The sequence below is a fragment of the Rhinatrema bivittatum genome, chromosome 9 (assembly GCF_901001135.1).
Source record: "Rhinatrema bivittatum chromosome 9, aRhiBiv1.1, whole genome shotgun sequence".
NCBI classification, from domain to species: domain Eukaryota; kingdom Metazoa; phylum Chordata; class Amphibia; order Gymnophiona; family Rhinatrematidae; genus Rhinatrema; species Rhinatrema bivittatum.
In genome coordinates, this window is record NC_042623.1 from 197150690 (window position 1) to 197169872 (window position 19183).

The 19183-nt window shown below is 43.5% G+C and overlaps 1 protein-coding gene across 1 annotated transcript in view; it reads right to left on the reverse strand.

Annotated features, from left to right (window-relative positions):
* Positions 1 to 18595, reverse strand: part of DNER (delta/notch like EGF repeat containing) — a 653505-nt gene extending 634910 nt beyond the window's left edge. The window contains exon 1 of the mRNA XM_029616218.1: positions 18162 to 18595. Coding sequence (XP_029472078.1) covers positions 18162 to 18389 — 228 coding nt within the window. The 5' untranslated portion in view covers positions 18390 to 18595. The remainder of the gene's footprint in view (positions 1 to 18161) is intronic.
* Positions 18596 to 19183: the final 588 nt, after the last annotated feature.

Below are 19183 nucleotides of genomic sequence, written 5' to 3' on the forward strand. Positions count from 1 at the left end.
TCTTAGGCTGGGACTGTCCAAGCTTCCCAGATTTCCCTTTCCCCACCCAACCTGGTGAGTCAGTTAAGGCATCCTAGGTTGTCCATGGTTCCTCCTTTGTCTCAATAGGTTCCCCGAATTTGTTTCCTTTAACCTTGGTTAACCCAGCAATAAGCCAGATCCAAAAGGATCTTAAAGTGTGGATAAGTGAGCCCCAAAACAACTGGGTAGGGAAGCACAGGGCACACTCCAAGTTCTATCCTGGCTTTCCCTGCAGCAACTAGCAGTACAGACCTATCAGGTGGAGGGTATTGTTGCTGATTCTCATGTATACAAGCAAATATCACCTTCTTCTCATAGTTAACATACAACCTCTGAGCTAACTCCTTCCTAATGAGCGTCTTGTCGCATCCTGAATCTATCTAGGCTCACGAAGATCAGTCATCCAATTCAACTGGAATCACAAAGTTTGAAAGTCCCCCATGTGGACCATCTACCAAGTTACAGCTTTCCATTTTCGCAGCAGTAATTGCCCATTCTTATTCCCAAGCTTCATTCTCCCATTGAAGAAAGTCCTTCTTAACATGTTATTTTGCTCCACAATGGGTGCATGCCTGTTGAATTTGTTCCACTTTGATTTCAACAGTTCCTTCAGCTGGCTGTATTCTCTCTTGAGCTGCTCCGCTAACTTGTGCTCTCATTCTGTGTCCTTCAGCCATAGGCAATCCTCATCAGCATGGTCATCAGTCATACAGAAGGAGCATGGCCACAGTACTTGTTCTGTTTAAAGTTTACATCTTCCTACCAAGGGTTCCTCATTTTCTTCTTTTGTCACAGGGGAAGAACCCTTACACTCATTCCCAGCACAAAATGAACAAAAGGGAACAGCATCTAGACCCTTGCTACTCAGAAGGGTAAGTACCTCAGAGATTCCTTTTTTTACTCCTGCTTTTAAAGTCCCCCCTTGTCAATGAACATATTGGACTCTGGTGCAGGCTGAGTTACCAGGTTGATGTCCATGGCCTCACTTCCTTTGGTATCAGCAGTCTCTGGCCAAATATCCTTGCTTCCCACAGTTGAAACAAGCAGAGTTGCCTGATGGCTGTGCTTTCAGTATGGAGGCAGAGGTGCCCTGCCCCGAGGACCATTGTTGGGGGTCCTGTATACTCGCTGCCATGATGGGGAGCACGTGTGGGTTGTCTCTCCAGCCTCTGCACTACTTCTGGCATCAGTTGAGCTGATGGAAGGTGTCTGCCACTTCCAAGGCTTTCTCCAGGGTGAGCCTTGGGGTGTCAACACATCGAATTCCACATGGGTCAGTCTAGCCTGTTCAGAAACTACTCCAAATAGACCTGAATGGCTACTTTGAGGCCTGTCTTCACCTCTGGTTGTAGTAGTCATTTCCATCCAGCATCTTTCATCCCTTCGGAACTGCTGCCAGCAGGTCTTTGTCGTATAAGCCAGGATAAAAGGTTTTGACTGCAGAATTGTTGTTTCCCAATAGGATTGGCCGCTTGGAAGGCCTCTTGACTCTTATCACTGACTAACAGGGTCATTCATCAAAATGTGCTATGGCTTAACGCCTGCGATAACGCATGCATTAACACCATAACGCACATGATAGCGTAGTTTGTGGCGCGAATACAAATTTTTCAAAGGGGTGGGATTGGGGAGGGGTTTGGGCAGGATTAATGAAAATAAGGGCATTATTGCACTGTGCGATAGCATGTGTTACACTACTGCCCACTTTTAAACGCTGGAAATAACTGTATCTTTTTTCCAGGTATGCCTGAAATGGCTGAAATGGCTGTAACGTAATTCTCAATAAAGATTGCAAATTGCATTTTGGGCATTTTTGGGCTTGTGGAGTGGAGTGAGAGAGAGCCTATGGGGTGGCACACATAGAAGTCACCTATGTATACTGCTGTAGCAGGACCAGCTAGTAATTCAAGGTAAGATTTTGGTGGTGGTGTAGGGTTTTAGGGCCAGTTTTACATGCAGAGTGAGACGTACGAACAGCACCGTAGACCTCAGTGAAGATCTGACATCATTTGGAGTGAGTAAAGCACACACAAATGAGATTTCTACAATGTTTTCTCACCCTAGCTTGATGGACTCTCTACCAGGGTTGCACACCTGCAATCAAGCTAGGTAGAGAGAACATGGTACAAATCTATTCTTCTTTTACCTTTAATCTCTCCAAATCACATTAAATCTTCACTGATGGTAAATGTGCTGTTTAACATGATAGTCATACATACAAACTGCCCCACAGAACCCAACCCACCCCACAAACCTCACCCCAAGATCCTAGTGCCCCCTCTTACACTAGTATAGAGAGTTAACTTTTTTTGTGAGCCTCTACGGAGGCTCTCTCTCTCTCTCTGTAGCAGCCCAAAATGCGATAAAAACCTGTCCAGGGACTTCTCAGCTTACAATACCTTGCGGTACCAGGAAAATTACCCTAACCATGCCCCCTTTTTTTTTTCATCTCAGGCGCTATTTTTGCTATATTTATCGCACAATTGTGAATCTGGGCCAAAGTTTGCTGAAGGGCTCTGCCCTATTCTGGAACACTCAAACATAAAAAACTTTCTCCTTGCAGGAAAAATAAAATAAAACCTGCCTGTTGAGTCTGACTCACCTTAAATATAAATCCCTCATTGCAGGCAAGGTTATCTTTCTTAGCCTACGGCAAAATTAAATTTTCAGCTGCCTCTGCAGCGAAGCCCAATAAAGGAGAAAGTAAAAGGAGGAAAAAATTCCTTTTGGGTTTTTCCTTATTTTGGCATGCTTTCTCTACATGTGAACAGCTTAGTGCAGCAATCCCTGAACTGACACTATATGTGGCACTGTGAGCGGTCTTGGGGTAACCAGAAAACAGACTCAGGCTGGACTCTGGCAAAATCTTTCATAAACTCCTTTATTTGTGACAAGAAACAAACAAAAGCAACTCTGCTATTATTCGCAGTTCAACAAACATATGTAGTAATACAAAGAAAGGAATACCTCTAAAAATAAGAAGCCCTGGTAACAATGATGATTTAAGATGCACGAAACAGAACCTCAGAAAATTAGAGAAAAAGTGGCAGAAATGCCCACTCCTGAATCCCTAGGAAAATATAAATCTCTCCTAACAAAATACCGCGCACTAACCAATAAAGCAAAAAAAAAAAAAAGATTACTATGCTCAGCAGATTCACAGGGTAATATTTAATTCTAAATTGTTCTTTGATGTTGTTAAACATTTAATTAAGGATCCTTCATCTTCCATTTCAAGAAAACTTCTCAAAGGCCGCTTGCAATGAACATGCCACGTTCTTCCTAGACAAAATCAATAGGCTGAAAACTGAATTCCCTATCTGTTCTCCCACAAAAGCACCTGAAGATACGCATGGCCTGGCTAAGTTATCAATGTTCGATAGAGTAACGAATCTTGAAATCAATCAAATCATTACTAAAATTAATCCTGCTATTCACCCATGCGACCCAATCTCAGCCAGTTCCTTGAAACAAGTACACAGTGTTATTACTCCAACAATCACAATTAATCATTCTCTCTCAGAAGGAATCGTTCCACATGGGCTAAAGCAAGCTGTGATAAAGCCGATTCTAAAAAAATATATATAAAATTTAAAAATTTAAATGGTAGAATCGACGACTGGGAAAGCTATCGTCCAATATCCAACCTGTCCTTTTTCTCAAAAGTACTTGAAAAAGTAGTGTTATCCCAACTAGTAAATCATTTGGAAGACCAAGATATTCTCTTCCCAAACAAATTCGGATTTAGGAAACGTCTGTCAACTGAGGCATTACGTCTCTCACTAATGGACTCTGTTTTACGAGGGTTTGATGCTGATGAATCTTATTTTCTAGTACTAATCGACTTAACAGCCACCTTTGACACTGTGGACCATACCCTCATGTGCCGTCAGCTGAGCAACATTGGGATCAATGGTTGCGTTGTCAGATGGTCTCCTCCTTTCTATCTAATAGAACATTCCAATTCAAATTGAGCAATAACATATCTAATACTTTTCAACTTGACACAGGTGTCCCTCAAGGCTCTGCCCTCTCAGCAACATTATTCAATATCTACATGCTCCCACTGTATAAATTACTGACAGAAGTAGGAATTAACTTCTTCTTGTATGCTGATGACATACAGTTTTACATGCCATTCTCCAAATCAGATGAAAACACAGTATCGACACTTTCAACCTATATGAAAGCAATACAGCAGGAACTATCGCAACTTAAACTAACATTAAACCCTAAAAAGACTAAAATCATTTGGTTAAGTAGAAAAACTCTTCAATTAAACCATCGTCTCTAGATCTGGATAATTTCCAAACTACTCCCTCAAATCAAGTACGGGACCTAGGTCTCCAGCTAGATGAGAACCTTACTATGAAAAAGCACATCAATAAATTAACACAGGTTATGCCCAAGTTGCGTATATTACATCGGTTGAAACATTTATTAATGTTTGAGGACTTTCGTACTGTATTGCAAACTCTAATTTTCTCAAACCTAGACTACTGTAACTCCTTACTATTCAGTCTTCCCGCATGTATCTTAAAACCATTACATTTATTACAAAATCGGCCGAATTTTCAAAGGCCTACGCGCGTAAAAAACGGGGTTTACACGTACAAGTGCCGGGCCTCTCCAAAGGGGCTGGTCGGGGGGCAGAGCAGGATGGAGACCATTAGCCACTGTTCCGGGGAAGTGTCTGCCAGCTGCAGCTCCAGAGGAGCAGTAAGTAATAAAATAAAAATTTGGGAAAAGAGGTTAGGTTTAGGGGGTAGGGAGGAGAGGGGAATGGGAAGGAAGGTTAGGCAGGGGGGTAGGGAACTGGGGGAGGCCCAATTGTGTCACCACACATATTTATCAAAAGTTCTCCCCCCACCCCACCCCCACCCCCCCCCGCACACTGCTTGCATGGATTTTAAAATCCGGTACACATGGCCATGAGATTTTATAACGTGCGCGCATGTTATAAAATCCACGCGTCCATGTGCATGCGCCAAGAACCGTGCGCACATGGACGCACACGTGCTCCTTTAAAATTGACCCCAATGCCTCAGCAAGACTTTTGTTAGGAACTAGGAAATTTGATCATATCACACCCATGCTGATCTCACTGCACTGGCCAATATTCAAAATCATCCATTCCAGCAACACCAGTATATGATAGGTGTGACATTACAACCATAAGATCTCAGAATAAAGGACTATTCAATAGGAGCACACATCTGACCCAAGTAAGAGATTGCGGTTTTTTCTATAGCGGGTCCAAAGCTATGGAACTCTCTACCTGAGATGCAATGTTTGATATCAGACAGAAAAAGATTTAGATGTGAGCTAAAAACATGGCTTTTCAAAAATGCTTATAACTTAACTTAAAATCTTCAGAATGGAAAGAGCTACAATTACAAGACGGACAAGAGATACTAACTGAAGCATTAGGAATAAACTTAATGAGGGAGAGAATGTAAGAATCAATACAACGTACCGATTAAAATGTGAAATTTGTTATCTTATTGATGGTATTTCTCGCCTATGTCCCAGATCTTTAGTCAAACATAATGGATCACTTCATTTGATAAATATAAATGCCAGTTTATGACACTACCTCTGTAACCCATCCTTATTGTTGATTTATAGCTATGAATGTTACTTTTGTAAACCGTTGTGATCTATACATGGAACGGCGGTATATAAAATGTCTCAATAAATAAATAGGTCTTACAGTTCAGCAGTATTATCTTTCTCTAGGCATCCTTCTCTCCCCTGGGCCCCCTGTTCCCCTCCCAGGCCTGGCTACTTCTACTCTCCTAGGGACCTCGGGTCCAGGACCAGGATTCCCTGTTGTATTAGGTTTATGGTGGACTGAGTCAGTTCTCTGGAGCCTGTCTTTTCAAGGTGTTCTGGGGTATTCTCCCCGTATTACTACTTTATACCCCTGCTCTCCCCACAGATGTGCCAACATGGGCTGGCCATAAGCAGCCCAGCCTGCCCCAAGGTTAAAGGATTGGCATGGGAGCCACATAGCCAGCCAAAGCAGGACCCACTCTCATAGCCGTGGCCCTATTCACTCCTTCCTGTTCAGACAGCTAATATAAAAATGATAACCAATTAGACTAGATCTAGTGAGTTCATTTTACCATTTATATTAGCTGTTGGGACAGGAGTGAATGAATTAGAGTCTTTTTCTGCCTCAGCATGTTTCTCTGTTTTTATCTGAATTAAAAAACACAGAAGATCTCTGAGGGACTGTAAAGATGAACAGTTAGTATCGGCAGTCTAGATAGCCCGTCTGGTCTTTATCTGCTGTCATATTTCTATGTTTCTATTTTATATCTCTAAAATAAACTGGACCTTTGGAGAAAATTTTCAAAGGCTTAGTCAAGACTTTATGCATATAAAATAGAGAGTGTTACACATGTAGATTGACTAAATGGATTTTCTGCCTCATCCTATGTGCATAAGTTCATAATGCACAGACATTTTATCGTATTTAATTTAAAAAAATATGCATATATCAGCATGTCAATAACATGCATAACTAATAATTAATTAATTGTATTTCTAGACTGCCTTTCCAAATTTTAGCTCAGGGCAATTAATGTTTCTCAGGTATAATAAGCTCCTGCTACAAAGAACATACAATTAAACCCCTTACACAGTCAGTGATGTTAACCTCTGACTGTGTATGTAAAACCACCCCACCAAACCTATCCCAGCCCCCAAACCCCACACAGAGTTAAAAATAACTCCTCTGACAGTGGTATAAATTGAGCATGCCATATACTGATTTCTATACAGATCTGTCTTTCTCTCTCAAAACCTTTTCCCCTTATTCAAAATACAATTTAAGAAGGTAACTTAGCCCTGGATTCATCATTCCTCGCAGAATGATGAATCCTGCGAAAACAGGGGCGGGGGGACGAAGGGGGGGCAGGCCTCTGAAAGCCCATAACCTTCACAGCACGGCAGTGCACCGGTTGACAGCTTTCGCACGGTTGACGGCTTTCAGCGCGCTACTGCCAACAATAATGTTAGTAACATTATCGCCGGCAGCAAAGACACTGCCGACTCCTCTCCTCCCCCTAATTTGCATTCTATCACACCCAATATGGCCATATCATGTGCGATAAGCCTTTGATAAATGACCCCCTTATTTAATTGGTTTTGTATACCGTCACTAGGGGACCATCGTAAGGGTTTACAACAATAATAAAACATCAAATCAAAATCAGCTACACATAATAACATAGCCTAAAAATTCCTACTCAGCAACATAGATATCTGGCAGTAAAATGACTCTAAAAAGCTAAAAATAAATCTAAAAAAATCACTAACAACATCAAAACATCCTGTAGCGCTGTAACATTATTAATTACAATTAAGGTCAAAACTTACTAATTAAAATAATCAAACAGTAAACGATATTCCTCCATCTATCATTCTATACAAGTTAAAAGCATAAAACATTAGCTAAGATTAGCTAAAGAGATAAAACACTAATTAAGATTGGCTTACATAAGCTTCACTAAAAAGCCAAGTCTTAAGATCTCTCTTAAACTGCTTAAAATTGGACTCCAATCTAATGGATGAAAGGGAGCATGTTCCAAATGTTGGGTCCTGCCAAAGACAACGCTCTCTCTGTCTCACCTGGTTTAGGCGGGCTGATTGTACAGATGGCAAAGTTAGCAAACCTTTATTGGCGGATCGTAGATTTCTCTGCGGCACATGTAATTTAATGGCAGCGTTCAACCAGTCTACCTGATTGGCATAAATTAGCTCATGTATCATGCAGAGTGTTTTATATTTGATCCGAGATTCTATTGGGAGCCAATGTAGATTAATCAATATTGGGGTGATATGGTCACTTTTCTTTGTACCGGTTAAGATTCTGGCCGCCTCATTCTGGAGAACCTGAAGTGGTCGGATTGTAGCAGCAGGTAAACCCAATAATAGTGAATTGCAATAGTCTATGCTTCCAAATATCAGTGCCTGCAAAACTGTGCGGAAATCATTTTGATCTAATAATGGTTTTCAAACGTCTAAGTATTAGTAGTTTAGCATATCCGTCTCGTACTTTGATCGAAATGTGCTTTTTAAAATTAGATTCCTGGTCAATGAAAACACCCAGATCCCTAATCCCTTAGGGTGAGCATAAATTAATTTAATACAACAGAGCTGTGAAATAAAAAAAAATCTGCTGTAATTCAGGAACATCCTTTATTTTTCTCCCTTTGCTTTGAGGAATTTCTACAAGTATCATCCTGCAAATCCTTCTGGTGTATTGACTGTTTAACATTAGGGGAATTTATTTTCACTTCTGTGCAGACATGTAAACGACATCTCCGCATGTTGTCACTTCAGAAGTAAAAGTCAGGTGTTAGCCACATTATTCATTCTGTGAGGTTTGCACTGCTCCCACTGCCTGGAGCCCCAGATTTCTTACCATTAACATTTTTCTCAAAGAGGAAAAGCAAAAATACTGGCGCCATATTCAAACTTCTTCTAGGCCAGTTCCAGATGCTTCAGCCAGAGTTTCCTAAAATGACTATGAAGTTATGTTTGTCACTTTCATAATGCACGAAAGAGAATCCATAGTTTGAAAAGATACCAGGATTACAATTATCTCTATAAATATGCTGCTACATAGATTTATTTTCAAAACAATCATAATATAATTCATAGCATAATCCAGAATTGAAAAGAATACAGTTTGTTTTTTTCCCAGTCTTATTCCAAATGCGAATTATACTGCCGTGCCTCAGTCTGAAACTGGGATCAAATAAAACCGAAGAAGCAAGCTGGCAAATCTTGTCCTTTTTTTTTTTTTTTTGTCAATTCCATATTACTATGGTATGAGCTCTCCAGTTCTCGAAACCGTGAAAATGAAAAACCTGATACAACAAGAACAAAAAAAAAGAAATAGCAAATGGTGTAGTAAGATGTGCCAAGAGGAAAAACAGAAGACACAAAAACATACAAGTCAGAAGTCAGCTTCAGAAATGTAAACTCATAAAGAGGGGAATACAGAGAGTGGGAGGATGAGCAGACGCGAAAACAAAAGGGGAGGGAGAGTGATGGAAGAGAGAAAAACAGAAGCGAGACACACAGGGCATGGAACCTTGGGAAGGGAGCAGGTGGAAGGAGGGTGATGGGAGAAGGCCACTGAGAGGGGGCGCACAAGGAGGCCGAGATGATGGAGAACAATCGAGACAAGAAAGGTATAACATCGGCAGCCCTTCGTCTTGTCCAGAACATTCAATATCTAACCCCTGCAATCAGCCCTGGATTTGTCAATAGGCACCCATTATGCATATTGCCTAGGCAGCAAACATTAAGGGACAGCAGGCTGGCTAAGGTTCATTGCCATTCAGCAGAGAACAGCCCTCTGCTAACCTATAATCGACCCTTATAGGCGGTGACTGGGGGAGGTGAAAGCACCAAAAATGCCTAGGGGCACAGCAAAATCCTAAACCGATCCCTGCCTGCCATTGCTTTCATGGCTTGACAGTCCACAACAGTATTCAGCACATCAGTACAGGTCAGAAGAGTAAGGAGCCTGCCTCGTCTATCCCAAACAAAAGCTTCAAACTCTGAAACACCGAAACTACAGGACTCTGCACAAAGCATGCCCATACCAGGACACATATTGAGACGCAGGAAACATGTATACCACCTCCATCGTTCTAATTGGTAGAAAGTAGGAAGGTGCTTTCATTTGACACAAAATAGGACATTTCAATGAAACTTCCTTTTTTATTTCATTTCATTTTGAAAATGAAATGAAAGAAAAAGAAATGAAAGAAAAAAAAACAAACAAAATTGTTTGGGCTTTTTTGTTTTATTTTCTAAAGCAGCCATCAGCAACCCTTCTCCTCCCCCTGCCTGAAACAAAACAATGCCAGCACCACAAAAAGTAAACAAAATTAAAGCTCCTCTCTCCCAGACCAACCCACACCATCTGCCCTAGATCCATACCCCATCTGTGGGTCTTAAGAAAACCAAATAAGCCAGGAGCAATCCACAGGTGTCCTTGAGAGTCTCAAACAGGTCTCAAACAGTCCTTGAGAGTCTCAAACAGGACTGGTTTTCAGGATATTAATAATGAATATGCATGAGATATATTTGCATGCACTGCCTCCATTGTATGCAAATCTTTCATGCATATCCATTGCAGATATACTGAAAAACCAGACCTGTTTGTGGCTCTTGAGGAACCAGAGTTGGCCACTCCTGATCTAGGACTGGGGTAAGGCAATTCCAGTCCTCAAGTGCCACAAACAAGTTTGGTTTTCAGGATATCCACAAAAAACATTAATGACATAGATTTGCATACAATGGAAGCAGTTATGCAAATCTCTCTCATAAATATTCATTATGGGTGTCCTGAAAACCAGGACCAGGACTAAGGGGGCATTCCATGAAGTTAGCAAGTAGCACATTTAAGACTAATCGGAGAAAATTCTTTTTCACTCAACGCACAATAAAGCTCTGGAATTTGTTGCCAGAGGATGTGGTTAGTGCAGTTAGCGCAGCTGGGTTCAAAAAAGGTTTGGATAAGTTCTTGGAGGAGAAGTCCATTAACTGCTATTAATCAAGTTTACTTAGGGAATAGCCACTGCTATTAATTGCATCAGTAGCATGGGATCTTCTTAGTGTTTAGATAATTGCTAGGTTCTTGTGGCCTGGTTTGGCCTCTGTTGGAAACAGGATGCTGGGCTGATGGACCCTTGGTCTGACCCAGCATGGCAATTTCTTATGTTCTTATGACCAGAGAACCAGAGTTGCCTATCCCTGCCTGATCTAGTGATTGCTCCTGCCCCATCTGGATTTCTTAAGACCCAGGAATGGGATATGATGGGTCCGGGGAATGTGACAGTAGGCCTGGGGGCGGGGAGGGGGGGAGTGGTTTATTTTTCTAAATTTTGGTGGCACCAGCTTTATTATTATTAAAACTTTTGTGGCATCGGCAGAGGAAAGAGATCCCCGATCTCTTCCTTTCATTTTGGTTTTTCTTCATTGTTTTTGGTTTATTTCATTTCAAATAAACAAAGTGAAATGGAATAAACCATAAGTTAAATTTAAAAAAAAAATGAAAAAAAATTAATGTACCCCCCCCCCTAACAGAAAGCCCTAGTCACCTCCCTTTTTTCAGCTTTGCAGATGGATAATGCATGTCACCAGACATATAGTGAACCGTGCCATGCAGAAAGGACTTGACATATCTGAAATCAGAAGAGTAACTGCTGGCACTCCGTCTTATGTCACCCTTATAAACACTGCTTTTTATCGTAAGAGATGAGCGTAGATTGCCTTTCAGCTGTGCCAAGTGAGCAGAGCACAAACTTGGTCCTTATAAATAGCTCTGCTCAGCCTCTCTAGCAGTGGCACTGCACAGTAGAGAGATCGTGTGCTGCTGTGCGTTGACTGACTGGCTAGTCACCAAGGCCATCAACCTAGCAGCAACTGCCACCTTTGTCTAATACTGGGATTGCAACAAATAAACCCCAACAAGCTTTCCTGCCAATTCCATCCATGTAAAATCTATGGTTTCCCCTTATCATTGCATGCGTGAAATGTATGAGTTCTCACACATTATTAATGCTACAGGAGTGAGAGTGAGAAATAACAGTGGCTTGGTGGTTTATTATGCCCTTATCGCTAGACCATGAGCTAAATGATGTTTTCAAACTGACCCAGATCCCGGGAACATCTTAGTGCTGGTCTAGAGATAGAAGCAGAATACTCTCCATTCTGGTTACAGATAGATAAGTTTGTGGATTCCTGAGTGCCCAGAAGTGAAGAAGAAGCCAGTTCTGGTGCATCCTCAATGGTCACACTGTAAGTAGTTTCCTTTATGTGTGTGTGCAGAATGTTGGCTTATGCCTGTGTTGTAAGTTCACTTTCATGTGATGTGTCTGACTAGTACACTGATGTGGCAGGTACTGTCCAATGGATTTTTATTCGGGTGCTCTACAGCTCAAGATTTTATATACTTCATACTCTTGCTCACGTCTTTCCCTTGGGCCTGTGTGTGTAATATGCCTGGGTGCCATTCAATGCTGTATGCAAAAGAAAAGCACATACAGTTTCTGTGCAGTGTCATTCCTGACATAGCTACAGTGGGCTCAGTCTTTTGCTACATTTTCTTTTGGTTTTTGTTTTTTTATGGTTTTTAGACCTCCTGTTTCACCGTATGGTCATCTGTGCAGTTGTTTCCACCATGTACTTTTTCCCACTTCTTGTTCAGTATTTTTTTTTTCATTGTAGACAGAGCACGCAACTGCTTCTCTAAAGGCCCCGAGTCGTCCAGTCTGAATTCTCCATGCATTGAACTTACCCTAGAGGGGGAATAGATGGCACTGTTGGATGCGGTCTGCATGAGCTAGTCAATGTCTTGTTCCATTTCCTGGGTTCTGTTTTGTCTGTGGAACATCCTCTTTCATTTGTTTTTGTCTTTTTCATTCCTACCATGACAATTTGGTAGAACCCAAGAACTCTGATTTAAATGAATGACATGACCAGTGACTAATTACAGAATTTTGGTCGTACAGAGATGCTAGATACCGAATTTATAATTGCAAAAAAAAAACCACAGGTGGTTACAACTTATCCCCACATCAGATTCAGAATTAATCAAAATGAACTGTTGAATACACTTTGCCTTTTTATAAATTCCTTATAAAATCTTCGGAATTCTAGGCGCAGTGCCTACACTTTAATTATACTGGCTATTCCACTAAGTTGTAATTAAAAATGAGCTGTATGCAATTATGCTCGAAGAATAAATAGTATTATTAAACATATAAACACTCCACCTCTGAGGCACAGGCTCACAGCAGCAATCCTACTACAAACAAAAGGAACACAGTACACATGCCACATGCGAGTCCCACATAAGTAGGCTGCATAAACGTTGCAGTCTTAACATTTCTGTAAGGACCTGATCTGCACATCCCTATGAGCGGCCCTCATCTCTGCTCTCTGAAAAAAAAAAAAGTCACAAAATCGCCCACTTTAGGAACTCATGAGTGCTGGAAACTATACCACGAGATCGGTGTTGGGACCAGTTCTGTTCAATATCATTGTGAGCGATATTGTGGAAGGGGTAGAAGGTGAAGTATGTCTATTTGTGGATGATGCTAAGATCTGCAACAGAATGGACACGACTGAAGGAGTAAGAACATAAGACATTGCCACACTGGGTCAGACCAAGGGTCCATGAAGCCCAACATCCTGTGTTCAACAGAGGCCAATCCAGGTTACTAGTACCCGGCAAGTACCCAAAGGATTAAATAGATCTCATGCTACTAATGTCAGTAATAGCAGTGGCTATTCCCTAAGTCAATTTGATTAATAGGAGTCAATGGACTTCTCCAAGAACCCATCCAAACCTTTTTTAAACCCAGCTACACAAAAGTGCCCTAACCACATACTCTGGCAACAAATTCCAGAGCTTAATTGTATGTTGAATGAAAAAGAATTTTCTCCTATTAGTTTTAAATGTGCTACTTGCCAACTTCATGGAGTGCACACTAGTCCTTCTATTATCCAAAAGCGTAAATAACAGATTCATATTTCCCCATTCTAGACCTCTGATGATTTTACAGACATCTATCATACCTCCCTCAGCCATATCTTCTCCAAGCTGAACAACGTTAACCTCTTTAGCCTTTCTTCATAGGTGAGCCATTCCATCCCCTTCATCATTTGGCTCACCCTTCTCTGTAGTTTCTCCAATGATGCAACTATAATTTTTTGAGATGCGACTAGAATTGTATACAGTACTCAAGGTGCAGTCTCACCATGAAGCAATACAGAGGCATTAAGACATTTTTTGTTTTATTCACCATTCCCTTTCTAATAATTCCTAACATTGTGTTTGCTTTTTTGACTGCCACAGCACACTGAGCCGACGATTTCAATGTGTTATCCACTGTGAAGCCTAGATCTTTTTCCTGGGAGGTAATATGGAACCATCGTGTAAGTACAGCAAGGGTTATTTTTCCCTATATGCAACACCTTGCACTTGTCCACATTAAATTTCATCTGCCATTTGGATGGCAGATGATTTAAAAAAGCTTGAAGAGGAGTCGAAGATTTGGCAGTTGGGATTCAATGCCAAGAAATGTAGAATCATGCAACTGGGATGTGGTAATCCAAAAGAGCTATATGTGATGGAGTGTGAAAAACTAATGTGCACGGACCAAGAGAGGGATCTTCGGGTGATGGTGTCTGGGGATATGAAGATGGCAAAGCAATGCGGTAAGGCAATAGCTAAAGCCAGAGAATGCAGGGCTGCATAGAAAGAGGAATAACCAAGGGAAAGGAGGTGATAATCCACTTGTACAGGTCCTTGCTGAGGCCTCACCTGGAGTACTGCGTTCAGTTCTGGAACCCATATCTCAAAAAGGACAGAGACAGGATGGAGGCTGTCCAGAGAAGGGAGATGAAAATGGCGTGGGGTCTGTATCAGAAGACCTATGAGGAGAGGCTGAAGGATCTGGATATTTATATACCCTGGAAGAGAGAAGGTGCAGGGGAGATATGATACAGACCTTCAGATACCTAAAAGGTTTCAATGATGTATGCACTTCAAACCTTTTCCATTGGAGAGAAAATAATAGAACTAGGGGGTCACGAAATGAATCTCCAGGAAATATTTCTTCATGGAGAGGGTGGTGAATGCCTGGAATGCCCTCCGGAGGAGGTGGCAAAGAAGAGAACAGTGAAAGAATTCAAAGGGGCATGGGATAAACACTGTGGATCTCTAAAGACCAGAGGACAGAAATGAGATAAGCGTGAAGGGGTAACTTGCTGGTACGGCAGTTGCTATCCTTAGGAAAAAGGCATGACGATTACTAACCTTAGCTATAACGCTTTGATGCTTTTAATGCAACTACAACATTGCTCCCCCACTTAGACGGCAGGGGGGGGAAAAGAGGAACTGGATTCAGAAGACAACCAAGGGCCCCCGAGTTCCCTGGTCTGGGATACTGATACGCAGACATAAGGCAAAAAGCACAGAACTGCTTCTATGGACAAGTCCTAAAGGAAACAAAAAGCGTGCATGGGAATAACTTGCTGGTGCAGAGATTACTACCATAAGCCTTGGTACTTTTGATGCAACTCCAACATAGGGGGTCAATTTTAAAACCCGCTTGAGCACGGTTCCCAGCTCTGATGCTTTTAATGCAACTACAACATTGCTCCCCACTCAGACGGCAGGAGGAAAAAGAGGAACGGAGGGGGGAATTTTCTAAAGAAATGCACAGCAAAGCAACGGGGCTTTTCCCCTTCTCCGTCCCCTAACCCCTAACCTAGCTAGCCCAATTCTTTTTGTTTTCATACTTCTGCTCCTTTGGAGTAACTTTGGCGCACCAGCCAGCTGCCGGCGCATGCTTCCACGGGACAGGGCCCAATTGCCACTGTCCCGGTCAGCCCCCAGCCCACCCAGACCCCACCCCACCCACCCCTTTCACCAAGCCTGGTACTTCTGCATGTAAAATCGGGAGATACGCGTGTAGCCGGGGCCGTTTTAAAAATGCACTCAGCGCCCGGCCACACGCGCGTATCCCCCGATTTTTGCATGCGGGGGCTTTTTTTTAAATTAGGGCTATAGCTCTCTGCTTCAGTAGTAGGTGAAAAGGGGAATTGGATTTAGAGAGCAATCAGCGAGGGCTCTGACTTTTATGGGCTGGGGGACTGATAACCATGGAGGTAACCTGCACGGAGCAGCAGCTACTACCCTTAACAGAAGGCATGGGATTACTACCCTTAACCAATAAGCCTTGATGCTTTTAATGCAACTCCAACATCGCTCTCTGCTTTGAAGGAAGGGGGTAGGGGGATGGAGGGAAAGAGAAATTTGGATTCAGGGACCACCACCACAAGCATTGACTTTTTTTTTTTTTTTTAACAGTCTAGGGTACGACATGCAGTCATTAAGGAAAAAACACAGGGCAGCTTCTATGGCCAAGTCCATAAGCAAAGTACATCAAGCAAAACTGACTGATACATGGGGGTGACCTGCACGGCACAGCAGATACTACCATGGGAACCTTGCTAGGCAGACTGGATGGGCCACGGGTCCCTTTTCTGCCATCGTTTCTATGATGACATAACCATAAAATATTGGTGGAAGTTACCTATGGCTAGACTTGAGATGCTGTTGTCTACTATAACAAACTCCTCTGCTTTAATCTTCTAGAGTACAGGTGGGATTTTTGCTTGATGGTCTCCTCTCTGAAGACTGGTGGCCAGCTAGGTTGCTCATTTCATATCTTTATCAGCCCCCCATCATTCCTCTTCCAATGCACCACCTTTCTCAGAACCAGAAAACACAGTTCATTTTAGAATAAACTAAATGATTATAATCTAAACATTCATTTTTTGTTCAAGGTTGGCACAACACTGTATACTGCCATTAAAAAACAAATTAAATTCTATTCTTGTGAACACTAGTCTTAGCTCTGCTCCTCAGCAGGCTCTGTTCCTTGCCAAAACCTAGTGCTTCCCCCTAATGCATGCAGTAGAGAATCAAAAACTAAGGCTAAACAATACCTGCATGCATTTTTCCAGCTATGTTTATTATGCAGGGATTCATCTATGTGCCCTAGCCTATACATTTTTCCAAACAATTTTTTTTTACTCTTTGTCAATGTCATAATTAATACAGCCAAGCATAATCCGAGCTTAGCAGTAACTAGGGTAAAGCAAAAATAATTAGTTACCGAGGCACCATTAATCCTACTTCAGATTTGCCAGTATTCTTAGTGAAAAAAATTGCACTTTATATCTTCCGTTTTATGATTAACAAAGAACTTGTCACGATACATCTAAGAATGCTTAATAAAAACGCGTCTAATGTAAGTACAGTCCATGATTTGTTTTCAATGACGCCCTTTGGGTAGAAAACATAACAAGCAGGGCTCGGAACTGGGCCGCTGGTCTGCTTATCAGCCCCCCCCCCCCCCCCCCCCTAAAACGGATCGCTGGGAGATTTCTTCTCTGCAACCAGAAATTGCACAGCAAAAGGTTAGCGCACGGCGCCCCGTCATCGAGCCAGAAAGAAGCGCGGCTAATTTCAGGGGGACGGGCAGGAGCGGGCAGAAAGACTCGCAACTTTATTTCAGCACGGGATGGGGGGGGGGGGCGCAAAGTACCAGCAAGAAACCCGACACCTGAGCGGGGGGGGGGGAGCAGCCCAACCTGAGCACAGCCCCTGAGCCGAGTGAGCTCCCCGCAGTTCTCACTCCCAGCCCGCGTCCCCGGCTGCACAGCGGGCACCGGGGAGGGAGGGGGAGATGGACCGTCCTCCCCCCCCCCCCCCCCAAGCAGACGTGAATTGTCAACGTCATTACAGAAATGTGCACCATGAAAGCGGAGCTCACCATAAGCAAGCCAAAGGAAAAGTTTATTAATTGGATTACAATATATATTTTAAAAAATGGCAAATTCAAACTTGGATTCTACCCGGCTTACGTGTCCTTTTTTTTTTTTTGGATTGAAACTAGGCACTATCAGAATCCACAGCATAGCTTTCATGTACATTATAAAAAAAAAAAAATTCTGTTCATGCTGGCAGCAATGCATTCCTGTTTTCGTCCTCCCAATTTATTGTGATGATGAAAGAGACTTTAAACACATCAAGCCCGTCACGGGAGCACTGATCTGAACGCATCTGTACCTAAACGACGTCACATCATCCATCCATCACTCTTTTTTTTTTTTTTTGAGTGTCTCCTTTCCATCTCCAATATAATTGACTCCAGAATCAACTGCATTAAAATGGCATCAAAAAAAAACCCAGACAACTCAACTAAGACCAAGGGAACAGACCATGCCAGACTTAGATCGTATATGATTAATAATAATATCATCCTGCGAACAGTTCAGAACAACCATGGACATCAAAGTGCTCTAACTCTTCACATCACAGCCCAACCTCTCGCCTTCGTCCTTGCACGGACACAAAAAAATGCCTTCAGTTGCACGGTGAGCCGTGCTCATCTCCCCCCCTCCCCCTGGGCGCCCGCCGCCTGCGGGCCGTCTCACCTCTTCCCGGGACCCGAGCATGCAAGGAAAGCACCGCAGAAACCAGGAGCGCGCGCAGCCCTCGCTCGAGCGCAGCGGCTCCTCGCGCCTCTTACCTGACAGTCGCTGCCGGCGAAGCCCGGGCTGCAGGCGCAGGTGTAGCCCAGCTCCGGGAGAGCGGCGGGGCTGCAGGTGCCGTTATTCTGGCACGGCTGCTTCCGGCACGGCTCGTCCCCCGCCGCCGAGGCGCCGCCGCCGCCCGCGCCCACGGGGCCAGACAGGGAGCCCTGGAGCAGGCTGAGGAGCAGCCAGAGGCGCTGCACGGGGCGGGACGCGGGAAGCATGGCAGGCTCGCTCCCGGCACCCGCACGAACTGGAGCTCCGGAGCCCGCTCGCCCCGGTTACCGCTGCTGCTGCTGCCGCCTCTCCTGCGGGGCTGCCACTGCGGACGAGCGCGGCGCTGCAGTGTCAGCCGCTTCCCTCGTCTCCCGCTCCGGTTCCCTTGGCAACGCGGAGTGACTGCAAGGAGGTTGGTTGGGGGGGGGGGGGGAGATGCTCGGGAGCCGCTTCCCATAAAGCCGGCCCGTGACGACAGCGCGCGGCCTTTCACCGCACTGTGCCCGGCGGAAGAAGGGGGGGGGGAGAGCGCCCCCTCCGACCCTGGAGGGGGCGCTCTCCCCCCCGGCCCATGACGGCATGGCAGCAGCTGAAAAAAAAAAAGCCGGCCTTTTAGTTTCTGTCTCATCCCTACAGGTGGTGGAAGCTTCCTTTTGCTCAATGTCCTTCTTGTTAAGCTGTCTTCTGAGGTTCCTTTCTTTTCTTTTTTTTCAACCGTTTGAAAACGAACCTAGCGCGCAGAATATGTCTGACCCGTGTGGGGAAGAAGAGAGTGGAAGCGCGCTAGTCTAACCTTAGTTTTTGTGCCCTCTCCAGGTAGTTGACAGAAGGCTGGTTTTGTACCTGCTTTCAGCACGTGCACTGTAGACCAGTGCTTCCCAAACTTTCAGTAACCAGTCCGTAACCGATCAATTTAGCAATCTTTTTGTCGCATGAATCCCACTTGTGCAAGACTCACCTAGTGACAGTGGCAGTAGCGGAAGGGATTGAAGTAGAGGAATGTGTTAAGAGCTCTCATCCT